The 21,564-nt window shown below is 42.7% G+C and overlaps 1 protein-coding gene across 1 annotated transcript; it reads right to left on the minus strand.

Annotated features, from left to right (window-relative positions):
• Positions 1-896: 896 nt before the first annotated feature.
• On the minus strand, positions 897-18,180 carry prickle2b (prickle homolog 2b). The gene is made up of 8 exons (XM_028406960.1): positions 17,714-18,180; positions 11,943-12,126; positions 7,785-7,898; positions 7,138-7,275; positions 5,301-5,504; positions 4,528-4,714; positions 2,585-3,457; positions 897-2,413 (listed from the first exon to the last, which is right to left on the minus strand). Exons 2-8 carry the CDS (start codon positions 12,072-12,074, stop codon positions 1,461-1,463), a joined length of 2,601 nt encoding a protein of 866 aa, XP_028262761.1. The 5' UTR covers positions 12,075-12,126; positions 17,714-18,180; the 3' UTR covers positions 897-1,460.
• Positions 18,181-21,564: the final 3,384 nt, after the last annotated feature.

Consider the following 21,564-nt stretch of genomic DNA (forward strand, 5'->3'; position numbering starts at 1 on the left):
CGGCTGTAGTGTTTCAGATTCTGGATGAATTAAAGTTTGGATTAGAACATCCATCAAGTCAAGGCTCCTGCAGAGGCCAAAGCTGCTAAAGCTTTTTCCAGAAGTGAGCACATTTCTAATTCTTCTTGCTTTCCAGATTGTAAATCTGCCCTGGAAAACTATACTTGAGCCTCTTAAAGAGAAAACTTGATGTAGTTGAGGTAACTATGTCCCGCTTAACAGGACCTCACCTATTGTGCCATTCACATACACCCTGAGGGGGAGCCCATCTCTAGCAGTAAATGGAACAGCGGGGTCCTGAATTTGAATGGTAAAATTTGCAGGACATATAACCCACAGAGCAGGCAATAAAATCTGGACCCAGACATATTTCCATATTTATCCAGATGAGGAAATCACTATAAACAACATCTTTTTTTTAAATATACTGCTTTGGAAGCCATCTTTAAAAAGGGACATGCTGCTAGGCATCACACAAGTTACTACAGTTCCTCCAGTGAATAGAATATACTATATTAATCCCTTCAGGAAGGTCCCTCAGGGAAATGCAGGAACATCTCAGCCATAGCATGTGAATAGATCTTTAAAAAATACTTAAAGTATCACCAGATTTCAATAACTACATCCCCAGACCTTTGTCAGCCGCTTCTAACTTGTAGAGGCTTATGCAATAAACTACAACTTCAGTGGCATCTGTTTCCAGGACAATGAGCCTCTGTGTGAATGTGACCACACAATCCAGAGAGGATGACTCTAATCAACCTCTACATCATATTGTCATCCATTCTGTGATGGCAAAAAGTACTGTGTTGGATGCACGGTTTGTCACTCTGAAAAGATGTCGATCACAAAACACAGTGAAATACTCCTTTATTCCAAATGCAGGACCAGGTCAGCCAAATAACACATGCATAAGTTGTTTCTTTCTTTTTCTATGTCTACATTATACATATTTAATACATAAATGATTCTATCCATACAAAATATAAAAATATGTGAAGCCTCATTTACAACCATATTTACAATGACCTCCTTAACTTAAGTGAAATTATTAATTCATTCATCTATGTACATGCTATGAACTTAATTCAATAGCACAGTATATAATATATCTAATCACATTGCATAAAAAAGCAAAACTGCACCAAACCGACTATGTTGTGCACCTGTTTGCTGCATGAAAAATAGTTAGGACACCAGTTTTTGTTAATTGTTGTGACTTGATAGAACTGCACATGTACCTGTCAGCCTCTATACTCAGAAGATAATCTGTAACACATTAAAATGAACAAACATGCAAACACTGTTGCTTTTTTACTGCTTACCAACTGCAATTCATCACTGACTTTCAATTACATGATCATCAACACACAACACCACTGAATAAATTGACTAGTTGTTTGGATGTTAGTGTACACTAGCTGAACATGGAGTCATTTATTGTACCAAATGTCAGGATGTTAAGAGATAATGCAGTTCTTGCTTTTTCTACGTTTGCGTGTGTGTAACTGCCCGCTACGGTTGGGTCCTCCCATCCCTGTGTTGTTGTACTTGTGGACCAGCTCCTGGTTGCTGAGGTAGCGCATCTGGATGGGCCTGGGGATTGGCTCACCCAAGAAATAACCTTCATCCTCTGATTCAGAGGACGAAGAGCAAGTGGAGCACCAATCATCATCTTCATAATCATCCCAGGAGTACTGGTTCAAACCAGTGCGTCTGCTGGCCCCAGGGTTCTGGAGAGTCAGGTCTGATGTGGTCCTGGGACACTGCCGGAAGGGTTGGGGCTGGTATCTTCCCACTCCTCCAATTCCAAACTGGTCCCTGGCGCTCCTTGGAGGTGGGAAGCGGTCATAATCCTCTCGGACACGCAGCTGTGGTCTTTCTTGAGGTCTTGCCCTTCGCTCTGCCACCAAGTGGAGAGCATTTTCGGAACGAGAACGCCGGGACCTCCGGGAGCGGTGATGGTGATGCCGGCGCCTTTGCGGAGTTTCTTCTGGTTCTTCTATCCTTATACTTGCTCCCCTTCCTCCAACTCCACCCCCCACACCACCCACCCTGCGCTCACTAATGGGTGGCAGACGTGCAGCATTGGCGCTGCTCACCAAACTAATCCTATCCTCCTCCTGGAAAGTGAAACCAGGCGGCAAATGAGTCATTCCCATTCCCACACCCATGCCAGGAGGGTCACAGTACTGCACCTGGTACTGAGAGCACCTGGAGGGGTTCATCTCCATGTAGGACTGACTGGCATTGAGACTCTGAATGGACTCAGAGCTGCGAAACGGCCCGGAGGAGTTGAGGGTGTCCATGTTACTTTTCTCGGACACATTCATCCCAGAGTCTTTGCTCAGGTCTGGCATGGAGAAACGGGAAAGGTGCTCCTGACGCTTCCCTCCGCCATCTGCCGAGTTTCCTGGAGGGAAACGGAGTTAAAATAGGTGAGTTTGCCCTCTCATTTCTCTGTGGCTAGACAAAGCATCTCAATATGCAACAACATGCATACTTAGTACTAAGATGACATATGTCTTATCAAAGGTCTAATTAATTGTACAATAATTACAATATTAACTGTTGCACTACCTACCTGTAGCATTAGACAGAGCCAAGGACTCCATGGATCCTCTTGGGGTCTGTTCAAGTGGGGTCAGCTGCTCTGTGAAATTAAGTGCATTAATCGGGTTCCTGCTCCTTCCCACTTGGGTAGCAGCTGGAGGCCCTGCATCTCTGTCCCTCTGAAAGCCGTGCAAACTAATAGAGCGCTTGTCTGACGAGAAGCCGTTATTGTGCTGAGAGCAATGGGACACCTCAGTGAAGCTCTTTTGGGTCCTCAGTTTGGGTGGGTAGTACTCCTCTGGAGCCTGCTGCTGGAACCAGGTCTCATTCAGAGAGTGGCCTTTCATGGCTGAGATGGGAGGTCTCTTTAAACCTCCGTTCTCTTTGATCCTGTGATCCTGCTGTTGATTATTCTGCAGGTTATAGGAACTCCTAACATTGCACTGGCTGAGGAGCTGGAGAGGAGTTGGGTTAGCAGCAGGGTCAGAATGGTTATCATAACTATAACCGTCACCTGCTTGTTCTTGGTTCTGCCAGGAGGGAGGCTCACGAGTCAAACTGGGTGTTTGGCTTGAAAGACTCAGAAGATCCATTTGGATAGACAGTGGGTCCACCTCTCCTGAAAATCTCTCAGTCTGCACTCCACCCCCTCCTCCCCCACTCTTTGCTGTTTTGGAGCTGCGTCTGGACTCTCTAGTGGAACGAGCACTTTGGAAGGCCGAATCGGAGGAGTCTGAACCATTGGGCTCTTCCCCCAGGCTGCAGGAACGTGAGCAAAAGATTTGACCTTGCTTAGGCAAGAAAGGCCGACCCAGCAGAGAGCGTTTACAGCGGGCACAGCAGAAGCAGCCTTCTGTGGCATGCCAGTGCTGCCCATCATACGTCATCTGGCCTTGATCAATGCCTGCAGGAACACAAACAACACAGGAAACCACAGAGTTTAGTTAAAATGACAAATTGTGGTGTTCAATTGTGAAAATGTACAAAGCATGATGTTTTTATCAAGGGGTTTAAAACTAAGAACTCTGTTTAAAAATGCAGTCTTTTGTGAAAATAGTGGCCCATTGCAAATAGCTTGTTGTGTGAGAAAGTGGAGCTGGAGGCGGTAACATAACTGTGCTTTGGGGCTAACTCATTATGGAGCCTGCCCAGCATTGTATAAACACATAGCATTCTGAGAATGTTTCCAGTTGTCGCTGGGGAAAAGAAAACCAGCTATTTGCTAATGGCTGCCATCTGGTTCCAGAGTGTTTTCTGATGGTTTCAATTTATAATCAGTTGTATTTTTTTAAGTAAATACTTTTCTGTATCCTGTCGGACAAATAATTACAGACCAAATTTGTTTAGAGCTGTGTGCCAAAATCACACCTGGGCATCCTGTCGGGGGAAACACACACACACACAAACACACAAACACACACAAAGGTGGCATGGAGCCAAGAGGTGCTAATAGTAAAGTTTCCAGTTGAAAAAAACCCCCTCTCACTGGGTTTCTCTCTAACGCCACAGGATGTGAGGTGTTTAAATTAGTATTTAACTGACACTTGTTAGTGCTTGTGTCAGCGATAAAACAGATCCAGAGGGTGAAAAGTCATTTTATACCATCATGCCTTTGCCTGAGGTCAGTTTCACACCGGACAGTGTATACTCTATATTCCTGTGCTCTGTAAACTGAGTTCCCTGTGGCTCTCAGCTGTGCAGCATTGCCTCAGATGCCTGACCATGGATGACATCATTCTGTGATAAACTACTACAAACCAGGCCAGGCTCCTTTCTACTGTAGTTCTTTTCTCCTGAAAAATGAGGTCACCTTCTCATCTGCTTTAAAAACCTTAACCCGATCGCCGTATGCTTAATTTTTCCATCTATTTAGCATTTTAATTTTCTTTCTCTAAGGGGTTCTTTGTGTGACCTGCTGGTGATTAATGCAGTTTGTGTAAACACTGATGGAAGCTTGGTGGGGAGGCAGCATACCAATATGTTCCCCACAGGAGTCGCAGTACTCTGCGTATAGAGACTCGAAGCAGGAGCAGCAGTAGGGCCTTCCCTCCTTCATGATGTAACGCTGGCCCCCCAGCACCGTCTCACACTCGAAACAACAGAAGTGCTTCATGTGCCAGTGACGGCCCTCTGCCTCAGTGCACTCATCCGCAAAGATGATCTAAGAAAAAAGAGATAAGAAAAAGTATCATTTATCACAGGTCCACCGAGGTAAAACCTCCATGGGATTATTGCTGCATGCTGAATGACAGGACAAAGACTTCGCCGAGGCTCCCTCCCCCTCAAACCCACCACTTTCTCCTCTGCAGCTTAGTACTCTTAGATCATCGTCTTTGTCACTGACTTGTGTGGGAGGGTAATGTGTGTGGGGACTTGGTGAAATCTAGATGGTGCATTTGCTTTTAATTATGCTGCTTTTAAACCAACGGGGTGCTTTTACCCTGCTTTAAGTGTCCCCATCTACAGCGTAAGAGAGTGAGTCAGTGTTAATGGCTGAGAGATAGGGGTATTAAAAGCTGACCACATTAATATGGAAAAACTATGATAGTCTGTGTCTGTATGAGCATGTGAAGCTGTGACAGTGTGTGTTGTAGGCATGCATAAGTGCAGAATGTGTGTGTCAAATGCTTTATAAATAGCTCCACTGACACAGTTACAGGCACAGTATGTTCAAGTCGGGGACGTATGTCAATTAACACGACTCCTTATGTGCAGGATTGTGTGTCTTGCATGTGATGGGTGTGTACCTCATCGCAGGCAGTGCAGCGTGGTTTCAGCCTCTCAGCGTGGTGCCGGCCGCAGTAGATCTTTCCATCCTGGTAGAAGTAAATGAGGTCCACCAGAAGCTCATTGCACATGCTGCACACAAAGCAGGCAGGGTGCCAACACACACTATGACCCGCACGGGATGCAAATACAGCAATGTCACCGCCATTTATCTGGCCTCCACACTAAAAATGAAAAAGAAGGAGAACATGTTCAAAAAATCACCATTATTTTCACTATTTTTAACTATTTTATTCCCACTTATTCTAATGTCTAACACCAGGCTAATGTTAATACTAAACACCAAGCTAATATGAATTGTTTTTGTTTCATTTTGAAAAAAAAATGCAATAACATTACAAAGAGTACAAAAGCAACACTGAGAAATGACTGATTCTGAAAGTTAAGTTTGTAAATCCTCAATCTGAACCATTAAGACAAAAAAGTGGTATCAGGGCATCAGGCTGGGGCGCCATCTTGGTTTGGTGTCACCGATTCCTTAATGTGAAGTAATTCGGATCAATGGGTGCAGGACATAAGACAGTGTAATCCAATTTGTAAGTAGTTATTGAGGTAAAATTACACTGTGAACTAACAGAAAGGTTCAATTGTTTGAAGATAAAATCAGATTAATCATCTGATTGTTTGGTCTGTGAGTGAATAAAAAAACCCTTTACAATTTTTCTGTTACGTGTAATTTGTCCACAAATTACATGTATAGTCATTTTTACAGTGAACAGTGACTAATTAGTCACTTTGGCTGGATGTGCACTGTTCTCCCCACTAGTAAAGAGTTTTCCAAGAAGTGCCCCTCTCATAGAATATGTGATAACATCGGTATCAGTGCTGAGTGTATCAGTGTATCAGAATGGGGCATCTCTGTCTGTAACACAATGAAAACTAGACTAAATAAAGAGCACAACGGTGTGTTTATGTGTGTATCTGGGGATGGTATGCACAGACTGGGAGAGGAAGTAAAGTGGCCCTTAAAGGACACTACTGGGGCAAACAAAAAAGGAGAGATATATGGGAGGATAAAAAGGAGAGGGAGATACGTATAAAGATAAATGACAGTGGGGCAGGGGAAGAGGTCAGGTACGCAAAGTAGATTTAGAGGGGTGGGAAGGTGGAGATGGAGGCAGAGTTACAATCAGGTTATCTAACTGGCACAAAGCCTCCTGCTGCAAGGAGGCCAAAGGGGGTGGGGAATTCAATCAATACACACTCTTCCTTCAATCTGCTCCCTCATGTGTGTGTTTGTGTGTGTGTGTCTGTTAACTGGATGAGAAGCAGTAAAGCAGTCCCGTACACAACAGAGAGTAACTCCACTTTGGTTGAGCTTTTGTTGTGTACACAAAAACCAAATGGCTAGAGAATGCTCAAGTGTGCAAGTTTGTTGTTAAAAGGACCCTCCATCACACTCTAGAGTATCACATGATGATGCAGTATGTAGGCAACGCACTAAAGGCACTGCTGTTAAATGTTTTGAGGAAGATTTCTGTGTGATCAAAAGTAGTGTCATTGTTGCAGGCTGACAGCTGGTGTGGCAGAGTCACTACAGGACCCTCTTAAGAGCAAATGGAAGGTGAAATTGACAAGGTCACAACATTGTTACAAAAACAGCCAACTGACCTTTATATGTCAGCATGAAACACCTCCCATACATCATAACAAATACCAGCAGGCTGTTCACACACGCACGATTTATCGCTTTTATTCCGATGGCCACCTTCAATCTTGTCACATTCATTCACTCTTATTACGGATGACCTTTAGAAGAGAAACAGTAGTGATGTTTTTGATATTTCTATCAGCTACCTGTTCGCAGATGGCCCCCGTCATCGTGACGGGGAATGGGCGGACATTGCCCCGACCCAGGTTTTCTCGTTTGCGTTGGTTACTGAAGAGCTTCAGTTCTCGCTTCTCCTCGTCATCCAGACTGTTACAGTAGCGAACCTTAACAAAAATACAACATGTATTTAACATTTTCTTATAATAATTATTTTACACCCTGGAAACTTAACTCTGTTTCTCCTGCAGCAACTAGAAGTACGAAGAAGACCCAATCTGACACATTGCCAATGAATTATGTAAAATAATGGTGGCATAAATGTAGATTCAAAAGCAGTTCTGGTATTGTGACACTAAATTTGCTAATTTTGTAGAAATTATTGACAGATCATTAAAAGGCTAATTAAACATTCCACTCTCAAACAGAAAATGGCACTCACCACCGCTGCTAATATCTCAAGGCTAATTATGGTAATGATGATTTATAATGCAACAAACACTCACACTATCTCCTCCACAACTATTAAGTAGACAGCCTCCATTTTTCCTGTGTCTGTCCCCTCCCTGCTCACCACTTATCTTTGTACTGCCCTGAAGGATTGGGAGGGAGGGAGGATAGATGGATGGATGGGGTGGTGTGGTGTGGGGGGAGGGTGTCAGGTCGGGAGTCTCACCTCATTGTCGTGGGGCGGGAGCTGATGGAGCAGCTGTTTGATGCGGTATTTCTCTCCTGGGCTGTTCACATAGGGCACCTTGTCCTCAGGCAGGGAGCTGTAGTACTGATGGACCTGAGAATGAGACAGACCGGGTAAGAGGATGATAATGATGATGGAAAACTGCAGCGTCCTTACAACATGTTAACTGCTGTACAAACCCCAAATATACTGCAGACAAATTAGCTCACAATTTTTAGTCAATAAATAAAATAAAAAAAGTAAAATAATATCATATTCATCATATATGGAAAAAGCCCAGACATCACATCAATTTTACCAAGCTATTTACCAAGCTATCTGCAACTGAGAGTCACCATTACTCCAACACACATGCACACAGTTATAATCACTTTGATTTATGGCCCTCCAGTAGAGACTTAATGGAACCTAACCTCTCCATCTCTGCACACTGACATGGAAATGCATTACTGACCACACACACACACGGACACAGTAGTCATTAACACATATGCACGTGCCAGCAGATTAAAGCTAATCTGGATGCTCCAAATCATGCAGACATTCTTTACATTACAGAGGCAGACAGTAAGTGTTGTCTTCCTATTATTTATTGCTGTCTTTTTTATTGTACTCTATCAGGGGCCGGGGTATTACAGAGGTCAGGCAGTTATGCATAAATACGACTAGAGGGGGTGGAGCAAACCGACATAGTCACAGGGGTTTAGAGTAAGATTTTTGACAGAGGTCAAAAAGGGAGAGGTGAGGAAAGAAAATAAAAGATAGTGAGTAGATAGACAGAGCAGAAATACAATCAAAACCAAAGACAACACCCATGGTCGATATGTGCTGACTAGGTCATGTCTCTCCTAATGACCTGCTGGCCTGCTGAATGGATTTACTTACAAGCCATCAAGCTTTGTCCTTGGCAATAACAGAGTCTGTCGCACAAAAACACATTAACCTGGAAGATGCCACCAGCATGTAGAGACCCAAATTAGAATTCTCTAAAACTCTCATGTTTTAGTGTCACACTCTGCATCGAAAGCAGCTTGCAGCATCTTGAAACAGCCTCACACAAGCATGTTTGTTGTTGGGAGTGAATTTATAGCAGGAGTCCTTTGTTGTATATGTAACCCAATTCCTTCTGTTCTGCTTTTGTTGGCTTCCCCTGGTGTTGGCGAGGGAACCGAGATCCGTGTCCAGCAGCGGCACAGCTCAGGACGCTTGCCGGGGGTGGGGTGGATTCTCAGGATAGTTCATGAAAGACTGACTGTGGTCAAGCACTGATAAATCACACCGTGCATACACACAAAGAGAAATGCACACTGGCCTCTTGATACACACACTCCTAATGATAAATTACCAAACATGCTTCCAACAATAACAGGGTTACAATCTGGAGGTGAAAGGCACACTGCCCTGAGGAAAAGATCTAAAGACAGATACACACACCACACACACGTACGCATGCACATAACAGACACAAAAGTTCAGCGAGAGCCGGGAGAAGCAGCTTGTGATAATAACTGTAATCGAAAGCAGGCGAAACTAAAGACAGGGCTGAATTTCGAACGTTACTGAGGGGAGTGATTTTAGAGGCTAAGGAAAATGTAGGACTTAGCAAATGAATGACAAGAGAGATCACTCCTCACAGCTGGTTTCTATTGCTGTTAAAGGCCCAACAGCCATAGGAAAAGACACCACCAGGCACCAGTTCTGACATTCTCTCAACAAGCCACTTTGCAGTGGTTAGTGGACATACTGTAGATATTATATTGTTGAGAAAACACTGGTAGCTACAGTTAAACATGGTGGGAAAGATGGTGTTTTTATAGTATAGAGAGAGGATTTAAGGGCTGTTTTCATTCTTTGTTGAGATGTGCGAATGCCCACAGTTGAGCATTGTTACACACTTAGCATGCCAACATTTGTGTGCCATGTAAAACTGAGGTTAATGGGAAAGTTAATTAGCTTTGAATAGCTTTTGACCTGGAGAGGACATGTTAAAGGATCTCAACAATCCATCCTGAGGGGGACATCAATGTCTAAAAGTGTTTGGCAGTAGTAGCTGTTGGATTCCATTTAATGTTAACCTTATGATAGTGCACTTAAATCAGTAGGCTTCATCCTCTGGAGAACATGTACTATTACACATTTTGAGTCTGGGCCAAAGTCAAAAAGACATTTCCATCCACCGACAAACATTTATCTCTCATTCACAGCTGCTGGCTGTAATCAGGTCAGCCTCTGACACTTTTATTGTCCTTGGAATAGGTCTAAATGTCTCAGCTCTCTTTAGACTGACTTTTTGTTGTTTGAAAGTTAATGTATCTACCTAGGAGCCATGGGTCCATTTTAGAACCTGGAAAGTTCACAAGACTAACCTTGTACTGAATTTGTATTTAAATGTCCCACGTGGAGGCAGTTTGGAAAACATACTCCATCTTTGACTGCAAATTCAAATCAGATCCTTACAGACGCTGAGCAGAGTCTGCATATTATGCTGTATGATGGTTAAAAAGGGCCACTGCTGTGCAACATTCTTGGCCTTGACAAACTGTAACTTGGCAACATCCAAGAATTGTATTATAAAAGATGGAGAGGAGAGCCTTAGGAGTAGCAGTGGAGAACATATTGGCATGCCCTCCCTCAAATTGCAGCTATAATGGCACCATTTTGTAATAAACACTGTTATTTAGTCTGCATTTCATAGATGCAGAGCTTACATTAGATAAAAATGCATAGTTTTTGTTAACATAAACACTCAACCTAAAGGCTGACTTATCCCTTAGATATCTGGTCGAATGCCACAGTCCTGTTTGGAGATCTCTAATTACAAACTGGGGACATTACAACACTGCTGGCTGAAAACAGAGCACCAGCTCCACAACTTGAATGTCTTGCATAGCCTCATGCCCCTAGGCTGGGGCAATATGAATGGTCATAGCTTGTCGCACATTTAATATACTGTCACCTGCGAAACGAAATAAATGTAACAAATTTCCCATTAGGTCTTATTGTAAGTGGTTATGAGGATTGCTATTTCCAAGGTTGTTCGGCATGATGATCTTGCCACACCGCACAGCCCAACACTCATAATTGGCTGACTGTTTCTGGGGTCCTATTGCCACTAGACGAGAACCTAATTGACTTCAGGGTTATAAGCATGACCCCAGTGAGAAATGAAAAATTGCTGCTCTCAGTTCTTTGAGGTGAAAACATGGGGGGCTGTGCCACACAATGTATTGACTGGCTCATTGCACTCAGTTCATCAACAAAATGAAACCAGCTTCCATAAATGCTTCTATTGTCCTGTAAATCTGTAAAACCTCCCACATGTGCACACCTATAAAAGAGGATTTTCTTCAACATGCCATTTAATGTGTTCCAGTAATAGGCAGGCTCAGCTTAGTGGCTGTGGGGTGATAAAACCTACTGTAAACATGTTTGCAGGCTTAATGAATTGGAGATTAATTTAACTACTAGAGCTGCATTATCCTTGTTATCTATTAGCCTGCACAGGGTGCAGTCAGCATAACAGATATCCCATTAATCCTCCTAAGTGAACAGTTACAAAATATTATCATAGTGTATAACAAAAAACAATACTCTACTTGCGTGTAATAATTTATAACCAAAACCTGCCTGAACATATCTCTCTTAGTCTCTTTAAACCAGGACCTCTTCTTTAATTTAAAATGTAAATGTAAAGTGAGGGTGTGATGTGATCTTAGGATTCTCTTTGTTAAGTGATCTATTTTTTTGTGCCCCTGCTTTGGAAACAAAAAATCAAAAAATCTAATCTTTGACACAGATCAGTGGTCAAGGGTTGTTCTGTGATAAAGGGATTTTCTTTATGGCCGGAAACGTGAACAGGTGCAAGGTTGCATGAAAGCTCATGGGAACAGCCACTGGATTCACAGTTAGACATAACAAGCCAATAACAGGCTGTACCTTCTGGTTCAGCCTGTTTTTAAATGGACCAAATGGAACAAAAATGTCAAGTATAACCTTCCAGGATTTTTTTAGGATTACCTCTTTTCCTCAATAAAAAGTCCTTAAAAAGTTCATATGGGAGTCATTTCAGTTACAGGCATTTCAGGCTGCCCCATGACAATAATAAAGGGCCAAGTGTTACAGGAAACATGTTGATACCTGTTCAGGTTTAAGTCCTGGTGGTACCCAGGCGTACTCTTCCAGGGCACACCCAGAGTCATCATCTGAGGTCGAGTTCCTCTGGAAGTCGTACATCAGCTTGGTGACCGTCTTCTCCATCTCTACAGGCATGGCTGTCACTGCATGCTCCTCACGACGACACTTACAGTGCACACAGATTTTCCTGCCATGGAAAAAAACCGAAATGGAACATCAGTCAAGCCAATGGCACATGAAGGCTACATACAGGCGCATGGTATTGACAGATTTAATGGAGGGGGGAGCAGCGGATTAGAAAGGAAAACATCAGTTAATGGGCCTTTAAATGATGCTGCTAAAATGTATGATTTGACAGTAACTGTTGTACATTTTAACTCACTAATTCCATAAATGGGGACCGTCATACTGCAGTCCCCATTTGAACCTCTGAAGTCCACTACCAATCACAGAAAATAAAAAAACAAAAAGTGCTTCTCTGAAAGGTAACCTCAGACAAGAAAAATCCATCATCCAAGCTATGTTCCTGTGAGCATCAACCCCCCCTTTTAAAGTTTTGTGAAATTCCTCTGTGCATGTTTGCAGAGCCTCGACTAACTCCACACAGTTTAAAGGTCAAGGCTCCCACTGTGGCTCTTGCAGTAAAAACGTGGGTGCCACAAATGCGCAACTCTCAACAATCCTCTGGGGTTTCAGGTATGAAGGCATAATCACAAGCAGGCTATAAAAATGAGCAAAATTTGGCCAGTGACAGTGATGGAAAACAGTACTGTACAAACACACACAGAGCACTGTGTACAAGGTTAGTTCGAAACACAAGCAGATGCTTTGCCAGGACAGTGTTCCACTTTCATCAGCCAAGTGGACGCACCCACCTATAAAATGGAAAAGTATCCATGTGTGAGTTTCCATTGAGAAGATAGTTCGACACTGATACTCAGACATGTTCAGAATACGGACCTTACATATCTTAGAGCTTATCAGATGCATCAGAGCAGAGGAACGTGAAGGATGTGGGTTAAATACTTGAGTGCAAGGATTAAAATAAAATGTAGGCCACCTTCACCAGGTCTGATGCAAAGGTTGGAAACACTGCAGTACATTCACAGATCATGGTGCCCTTTACAGCTCTGAACACTCCATGTAGAAACTGGGTGGCCAGAAGGTCACATCCTACTAACCCTTGCTGCCCCTCAGGCAGCCAAACAAGGGAGACAATCCCATTACCATCCCAGATGGATGCCGGCTTGTCTGACAGACAGCCTGACAGAAGAGCTTAAGGACACCCAGGACACTGTTTGACAGGCTGACACCTTGGCTGGCTGCGGATCTGTTTTGCAGTGTGTTCACATGAAAAGTAGTTGGTAATACGTGGCCTCATATGAACCTGTTATTCTTTTACTAAGTTATTTATATGTTGCACTTGTTGGTGCTTTTTATTAAGTGGGGCTCTCATCCTGCTAATATACAAAGAAAATGGAGCATTATATGGGTTGTTTTGGTTGTGCTATTGTTAAATTCACATTTAAAACCATTAGACTACTTGTTGCGACTGTTAAAACCTGTGACTGCTGGGAATTAAGGTCTGACTGAAGGCCTGAAGGTCTGCAATGAATAGCAAGCAGCTGGCACTGTCTAGTCTTTTTAAATTCATATGTGTGAGCTGCGTGTTAGCGTAAAGTGCTTGGATCGCAGAGAGTCCCTTGTGGAGAGCTGGCCAAGTCTCATCTTGTCTCTTACTCAATGGGGCCCGTCTTGTCCAAGGGATGAGCCCAACTTAATGAAACACTCCAGACTGATGGGTTTTGATGACAGGATGGACACTAGAAATACAAAGAGACTGCTTAAATCGTACCCACCGACATGCAGCAGCTAGCTGTGCGACATGTAATCCTTTAAAAGAAAACATACAAATATATAGATCAACATGGATGAGTTCTCCATCAACACTTAAGATTCTTCACCATCCACCAGAAGCTTAACAAGCTATTAGCTCCAGCTCTCCAGTCCAGTGCTGCAGAGCACAACTCTGCAATTTCTGCTGTCATTGTGGAAGGGCAAGCCACAGTCTACACCAAGCAACTCCATAAATATTAACAAAGTACATGAAGTGACCAGATATGACTCCCATGAATATTGATGGGTATGATAAAGAGAGCAGCAATGCAGCACAGGCAGATAAAGCCATCAAGGAGCTGTCAGAGCAGGCAGGCTGTGGAAGAAGTCTGTTTAGCAAATCCTAATCCCAGGAGCTTGATGCTATAGCCAGAGGCAACACAGCCTGCCTCACTGCCACCCAGCATTCTTCACCATCATGTGTTATTTAAACAGGGTGGTGCACACAGATACATACACTGGCTGTGAAGATGGTGAGTGAAAGTGCAAAACAGCTGCACCACGTGTGGATATACAACAAATGAAGTATGTATGGACACTTCTTCCAGTCGACTGACACACTGCCAGGTTGTTGGGGGTTATTTCTGCCTCGGGCCGAGGAGGGACTCATGGAGATAGGAGTATACAAATAGCCACACGGAGCTGAGTGGACCTGAAGGAAAGCATTTCACACTGCATTCCTTTAGAGAGGACAAATCAAAAGCGTCCCTACTCTGCACTTTTACAGTCTCTGTGGGGTTCAACAAAGAGCCAGAAAAGTAAGTGTAACCCACCCCTCTGACCTATTCTCTCAGTCCAGATGTGCAATGATGACCTTCCTCCAGTGATTCACCTCAGAAACATGCTGATATCCCCCCTATCAGAGCTGGCAGAGACACCGCAGATTTAAAAGGGACCTGTTGCTCCTTGCTTCCCCTTCTATCCTCACGATTTACAGCATTCTTCATGGACATGCCTGGGAATTACCCTCTGCAGAAACATAATCCCTGGGCTTCTGCTTGTTAAGCTACATGATTTCAATTATATCAGATTTAGGGGCTCTGGTAATGCAAGTCAACTACATCACTGATGGCTCATAAAAGACTGAGTTAAAAGGAGGAAAGTAAAAAAAGTGATTTCCCTTTTAAATATGAATGGACCTTATTCACCTCCCTGGGAGATGTGAATGCTGACATATCATTGGTCAGTGAGGTTTGCTCAAGACCTGGGGGGTATGCTTTTGGATTGCAAGAATGAATGATTCACTGTCTCGAGTTAATCATCATCATCCTGGTCTCCAAGAGTCACCATGTAACCCAGGTGATGCTTGTTTTAATACCTAACTAGTGCCTGATAGGTTTCTCAGGCAACTGCAGAAAGTTGATTTAACTGTTGAGCAGGTATCATCTCCAGTCAGGAGTAAGAATCAAATCTACCATTTTAGTAAACATGTTTTAAAACAAGGCAAAAGTTGGCTAACAGAAGGACGGGGCTAAGGTTCTAGTCCTAATTTAAGGATTAGGGTTAAGAGAGCTTTTAATTTAAAAACTTTTGAAAAGCCATCTGATTCAAATGTCTCCAAGAGCAGTGCTTTGGAGGATTTGAAGGGAAGTCTCATTCTGCTGTTATTCCTGAGAAGCTCCCAAAACCACTGCAGCTTTTCCATGGCATCACTCTACATGGTCAGATTAAAATCTCATTTTTAAATGGTAGGACTGCACAAAAGCAGAGTTTGGATGACAGGAGGAGGAGAACACACCGAAGAGAACAGCTGGTTGCAGGAGGCAGCCAAGTCCTGTCTTATTTTCCTGCCTCTGCTTTTGTTTTCCTTGGGCCAAAAGAGAGAAGAGGACAGCCTCTTTTCTCTCCAAGTGTCCTTTGTTTTGCAGCAGATACAACATTTCCCTTTAGTGTTTTGAAGCTGGATTTTTCAGGGACTTCAACAAATAGCCATTCTCTCACAAATTACTAACACACACACACTCACACTCTTTGTATCTATAAGCTACGTGTTGACTATGGAGCCATTAGAAGTTAATCACAGATAAACATGGCTAAGACAGTCCTGACATGTTTCAGGCATGACAAAGACATTTTCCATTAGTGGCCAATTAGGACAACCCTGATGTAATGCGTTGCTGAAGATAGAGTCTGCATCCACCTGTCATAACAAATTATACACAGTCAAAGTCCCCTTTTCGAACCAACCTCTGGTCCATAGTCTAATGCACTACAACAAACACAAAGCTTCTCAACGATGACAGCTACTTTAAAGGTAAACCAACTGTTGTCACACACCGAGATCACTTACACACATAATTGTCACAAGGAATACTCCACAGTCTGAACACCTAAGACTGTGGAGCCAAAAGTGTTAAACTAAAGAAAACAATAAGGATAACTCAGCTTCTGATGTTGCACACCTGTTTTATCATAAATTAATGAAAGAAAAAAAAGAAACAAAATGACAGAAGAAAAGTTACCATAAGTCAAAATAATTGTGAACTAATATAACAGAAGCTAACTGAGCTAACTAGCATGGGAATTCTCACCAGTCATAGTATTCTTTAAATAGTAAATTTTAACTAGACTGAGATTTTCCTCTGTAATCAGCCTAATTGAAAAGCCTCTCTCTTTCTTTGACACAGGATTTGTGTGGGAAGTGGGAACATGAGCTCCAAAGAAAAGAGTTTTTTATGTAACATCAGAATGGGACGCTTTTCAGCTACAGCTACTCTTTGCATGAGCCTGGATCACATTACTTATACACTGTAAGCTGACTTGTTCCATAACGTGAAACTGCTTCGGATGGGCGAGGCAAGGCAGGTCGAGGAAGGGGCACGCTTCCAAAACAACTGCTGCTGTGCAGACTTCAAACCAGATTCAGACAGCAGCAATGCGGTGACAGATGATGAGCAAATGTATGAGCCAATATTAAAAGACTATCCTCTGATGTATTTTAAAATATCAGCATTCAGTTGGTCCTTCTAGGAATTTTGCTGCCATAATATGTTGACTTTTCCTTGAAAGTGCAAGTGAAGGAGGAAAAAAAGCAGTGACCAAAAAAAAAGCTTCCAGGGGTGGTTGTGAATGTCAGAAATGATGCTAGTCTGGCCTGGCTGCTGTCAGTTTGGTTAATGTTTGGGCTGCTCCCAGACCTAAAGAGCCCAAAGATCCTGCAGCCAGCTGCTGGAAGCACATTATTCATTATTCACCGGTCAGCCCATTCATGTGCTAATCAGGGAACCCTTTTGACTGCTAAAAGTATGTAATATGTAAACTTGCCTAACAGTTGAATTGGCCTTGTATTAAGTCTTTTAATGTTCCTCTGAAAATACAGCTATGACACTTGTTTCCAGCGTGGAAACACTACATCAGGAAATATCGAAACCCTTCAACTCTAATTTATAAGAAGAAAAAAACTGTAGTTGCTGTGAGGAAAACTGTACACTGTAAGGAGTCATATTTTTTGATTTGCTTTGTTGCTTCAAAATAGACAATCCATATGGCACACAGTCAACAGCACGCATCAGCCTGACCACTGCTCTGCAGGGGGTGGGGTGGGGGATAAAACCGGTGTCAACACTTCCACAGAGAGAAAGCTACAGTGCCAACTCAACAACTCTGCCTTTGACTATATGCAATCAAAATAACAAGAGGGAAAGTGTCCAGTGAGCCCATTAAGATAATTGTGAAAAAACGTCTTAACTCAAGTAACAAAAACAGCTGAAATTTCAAAAAGCTTTCAGGTTTGTGGGTAGTTTACGAACAAATTTAAAAAGAAGACAAATGATCTCATAAAACGACACATTTGGGGCGCATTCCTCGTTCCATTACGCAGTACAAGCCCCCAAATGGTTCCCAAACACTACAAAAACAAACAATAATCTGCTGCTTACCTTTTTTTACAGGCTGAAACGGAGCGAAGCCATTCCCCTGACCTGGTCGGTTGTGGTTTTGTGGGTTTTAAAATACGTTATCCTCATTGCAGGTTTTTTTTTCACACCTCTCCAACACCACAGCTTCGCCACGAAAACACACCAGTCCCGATCCCGCACCTCCGTGCTACATCTATCCCGTCCGTTTAAAAGCCGTTTGTCAACCCCCCCTCTGCTCTCCGCAAATACACCCAGGAGTTGAGCAAAGCAGGAGAAAGCGCAGACAAGGAGCCAACTTAAAGTGCGTAAAAGCGATTCCTCTCTGCAGTTAGTAAGGTCCAAACAACAGCGCACATTCCACCAAAGATATTTTCAATCCCACAAATAAAACAGAGACCTCCTTTGATACGCTGACGAGTGCGGGTGAAGATCCGTGCGGACTTTCAGTGCGCAAATGTACGGAGCCACTGAGTAGCTCCGCTCGCTGCAGACTGATCCACTGAACAGCAGCGCTTTAAGACTCGGCCGGTGTCAAGAGCGCACAAACAACCAAATCGTTTCCGGTTTGGCCTTTCAAAATAATACAGTCACACGTAAGGGAGGAAAACTTCAGTCACTGATTGTATGTGTTTCATTAACCCAATATGAAAATAGTGAAAGAGTCGACCTTGAGTTTTATTTAGATTTTTATTTGTTTAACTATTAGTTTCCCAGGCTAGGTCAACACACATAAATCTTACATGCGGAAGTGAGCTGGTTTTGTCTACAATGATAAATAAATGCAAATGATTATAATATGAATATTATTATCATAATTTGTAGCTATTTTACAAATATTTCTCTTTTTTAAAAAAAAGAATGATCAAAAGTAACACTCCATCAAAAGCCCTTCTGTCTTTGACGGTTTAGTTTGAAGGAAATGGTTAACTTCCTGTCTCACTCTGAGCTCTCTCTCTACTTGGCTTTACGCACAGACGCACTCTCCTGTCCTCCCTGCATGCTAATGTCCTGGTGTGATGTCAGCAAGTCAGTAGTCCAACATTGGTGTAATTAGCAGTGTGAATGACTGGCGTTCTGGCAGGATTTGCATGTGAATCAAACCACTTCCCTGAATCAACTGGCTTGGGGCAAAAAAAATGGAGGGAAGAAGGAGGGAGGGAGAGAGGAGCAGCAGGATGCTGACCTGCACGGGGAAAAGGCGAGGAGAGGGCCTGTAAACACAACAGAGCTGTTTAACATAAGAAACCGTCATTAGCTGGAAAAAGAACAAAAGACTTACAGACCAGCAATAATCCACTGAATCAAAAACAATTGTCAAGCTAAATTAGCAGGATCTGAAAACTTCAGTAGCTTTCTTCCACACGGCTTCAAGAGGGAGCATTAGTGTTTTAGGATGCAAAGGTCAAGCACACTATTTATATATTATATAATTATATATTTGTTATTACAGATAGGAAATACCAGTTTCAAGTGGTTCAATTCTGATGATTGATTAGCCCAGCAACTATCATCCATTACCAAACAACTAATATTCTTTTTTTCCCTTTGCTGTCGGTGTTTAACTTCCTCCCACTGCTGCTGCTGCTTATGCAACACATAATGTATCAATACTATAGTGAAATATTTCTGTTTGGAACAGATTTGAAGAAGTCAATTTAAGGGACAGAAAATGGATGGAAATGGGTCAGAGAGTAATCAAATTAGGATTTGTGTATAAAATGCACTGCTGCTGCCCATTCAAACACACACACACAAAAAGAGATGAAGAAACCCAAAATAAAGTCTGCCAAGCTGCATGAGGGATAATTTCTTACCGCTGCTGCTGTAAACAGCCGGCAGCTCTGAACGACCTCCTCAGCTTTTGAGGACAACGCTGTGGTCTCTGCTCTCCTTTCAGGAACTGTTCCTGTGGAGGCAGACTAAATGCTTTTCTTTCTAGTGAAAACAGTCTTTCTGAGTCTCCTCTCACACTGGTGGCTGGTGACTTTCGTCTCATACATAAGAATGTATAATCGCAGATTCCCTGCAAACGTATCAGTTACAGCTCAGGCCGTACTTAAGGCCTACATCCACAGGATTTTACAAGGGCCCTTAAGTGACAGTGTCCTGCACTCGGAGCAACCACACAACGAGCTGACTGGCCTGGGCCCAACCTCTTTGCTTAATAGGTCCTTATCCAAACTGCTCCCAGACCTGCATGAGCTATTTCAGATACCACAAGAGGACTGAATAAAAGTGCAGAAGCCGGCTTGGGGGACATACCACAGATAGCACTGCCTGCAGCAGCTCTTGGCATGCATAGCCTCTGCTTGGTAATTTTAGACAGTCAGCCACACAGGTTTACTCCCTTCCTAAGCATGTATAAGCATATCGTGGCGTTTGTCTTTATCAAAGCACAGGATGAGCTTTATTGTAAATACATGTTCCCCCAGGGCCAGGAGTCTATCTTAAGAATACAAGAAAGTTGTCCTGGCTCAAGAAGTCTTATCCTTCCACAACATTATTCATATCTTACTAGGGCAGGAACTGATTTATACATGGACAGATATGGTTGGATAAATCAATGTCTTTATCTTGATTTGAAAAGCAGCCAAGATCCCAGCATGGCCTCCCCATCGCTACTTTTCATCTGCTTTTTTAGGAACACCAGTCTCCTCTCCTTTCATGTGGCAAATGCTGATGGCTATCACTCTAGAGTCAACACACGAGGCAGCTGGGACTCACCACAACAGCTGATAGCTCAGACATGTTGGAGGGAGGGAGAGAACCAACTTCCTCTCCCAGATAGCTTCTACTACTCCCTGCAGCAGAAAGTTTAGTGAGCAGAATTTAAACTACAGTTAAGACAAATTGTGGTTTCAATGATAACATGGACCTTCTTCAAGGAGAGCTAACTGCACATGGAAAAAACATTTGTGCTTCACATATCTTTTCCATTTTTATTTCTCAACTTATGCATATGGATAAATACAAATACATTGAATTGTTATTTAAATCCCCCCTCTCTTAAAGGTCAAGTTTCTCTATGAATGAACTGTATGACAAACCATGTTGGAACAAGCAAAGCTGCATGGTACCAGCAAGGACAGCTGGAGAAGTTGCTGCTCTACAGTGGCCAGTTTCTATTCGATGAATCTGCATGTAAACTTTGGACCACACATGAACAGAAGTGCTGGATGCATACATAGAAACAAAGCCAATTTAACTAATTTTAGCTGTGTGTTTTATTTTTAGTTTTATTTTTTTTTTATTTTAGTTTTTTTTTATCAAAGTGGATGGTGAAGTTAAACAGAGTGGACGCAAGCCTAACTTGTATCAGTGGAAATGCACTGACAATGACTTTTCTGTTCATGTGTTAAAGTAGCAGTATATAGTCTGTGTTCCTGTACCTATTTCCTTTAGTTAGTTATCGTTTAATCAGCATTTAATGATGTATGTTGTTTGAAGTTTGCTGCCGTTTGCCTCTCCAGGAGTCAAAATCTGTTTATTTATTTATTTATTAATACAGCGTGTTTCATTTTATAATTAATAATAATAATAATAATTATAATTAATTGAAACCTTTATTAGTCCCACAATGGGGAAATTGCTCAAGGCAGCCCAGCAAAGAGCGCCATACACCAGTGAGTACACTGGAGGCTACGCAGGTAAAGTGTCTTGCCCAAGGACACACAACAGTGACTAGGGAGGAGTTGGGATCGAACCACCAACCTTCCGGTTACGGGACAACCCTGCTATACCGCTGCGCCACTGCTGCCCACAATTTGCACCTTTAACTCTGCCTTTCAGTGAGTCTGTTTGGACCAGCTATACTTTGCTCTGAATGACCCATTCTAAAAGAAAACCAGAAGAACCAGGAGTTAATTTTTAAA

Source organism: Parambassis ranga, chromosome 5, assembly GCF_900634625.1.
Source record: "Parambassis ranga chromosome 5, fParRan2.1, whole genome shotgun sequence".
Taxonomy (NCBI): Eukaryota; Metazoa; Chordata; class Actinopteri; family Ambassidae; genus Parambassis; species Parambassis ranga.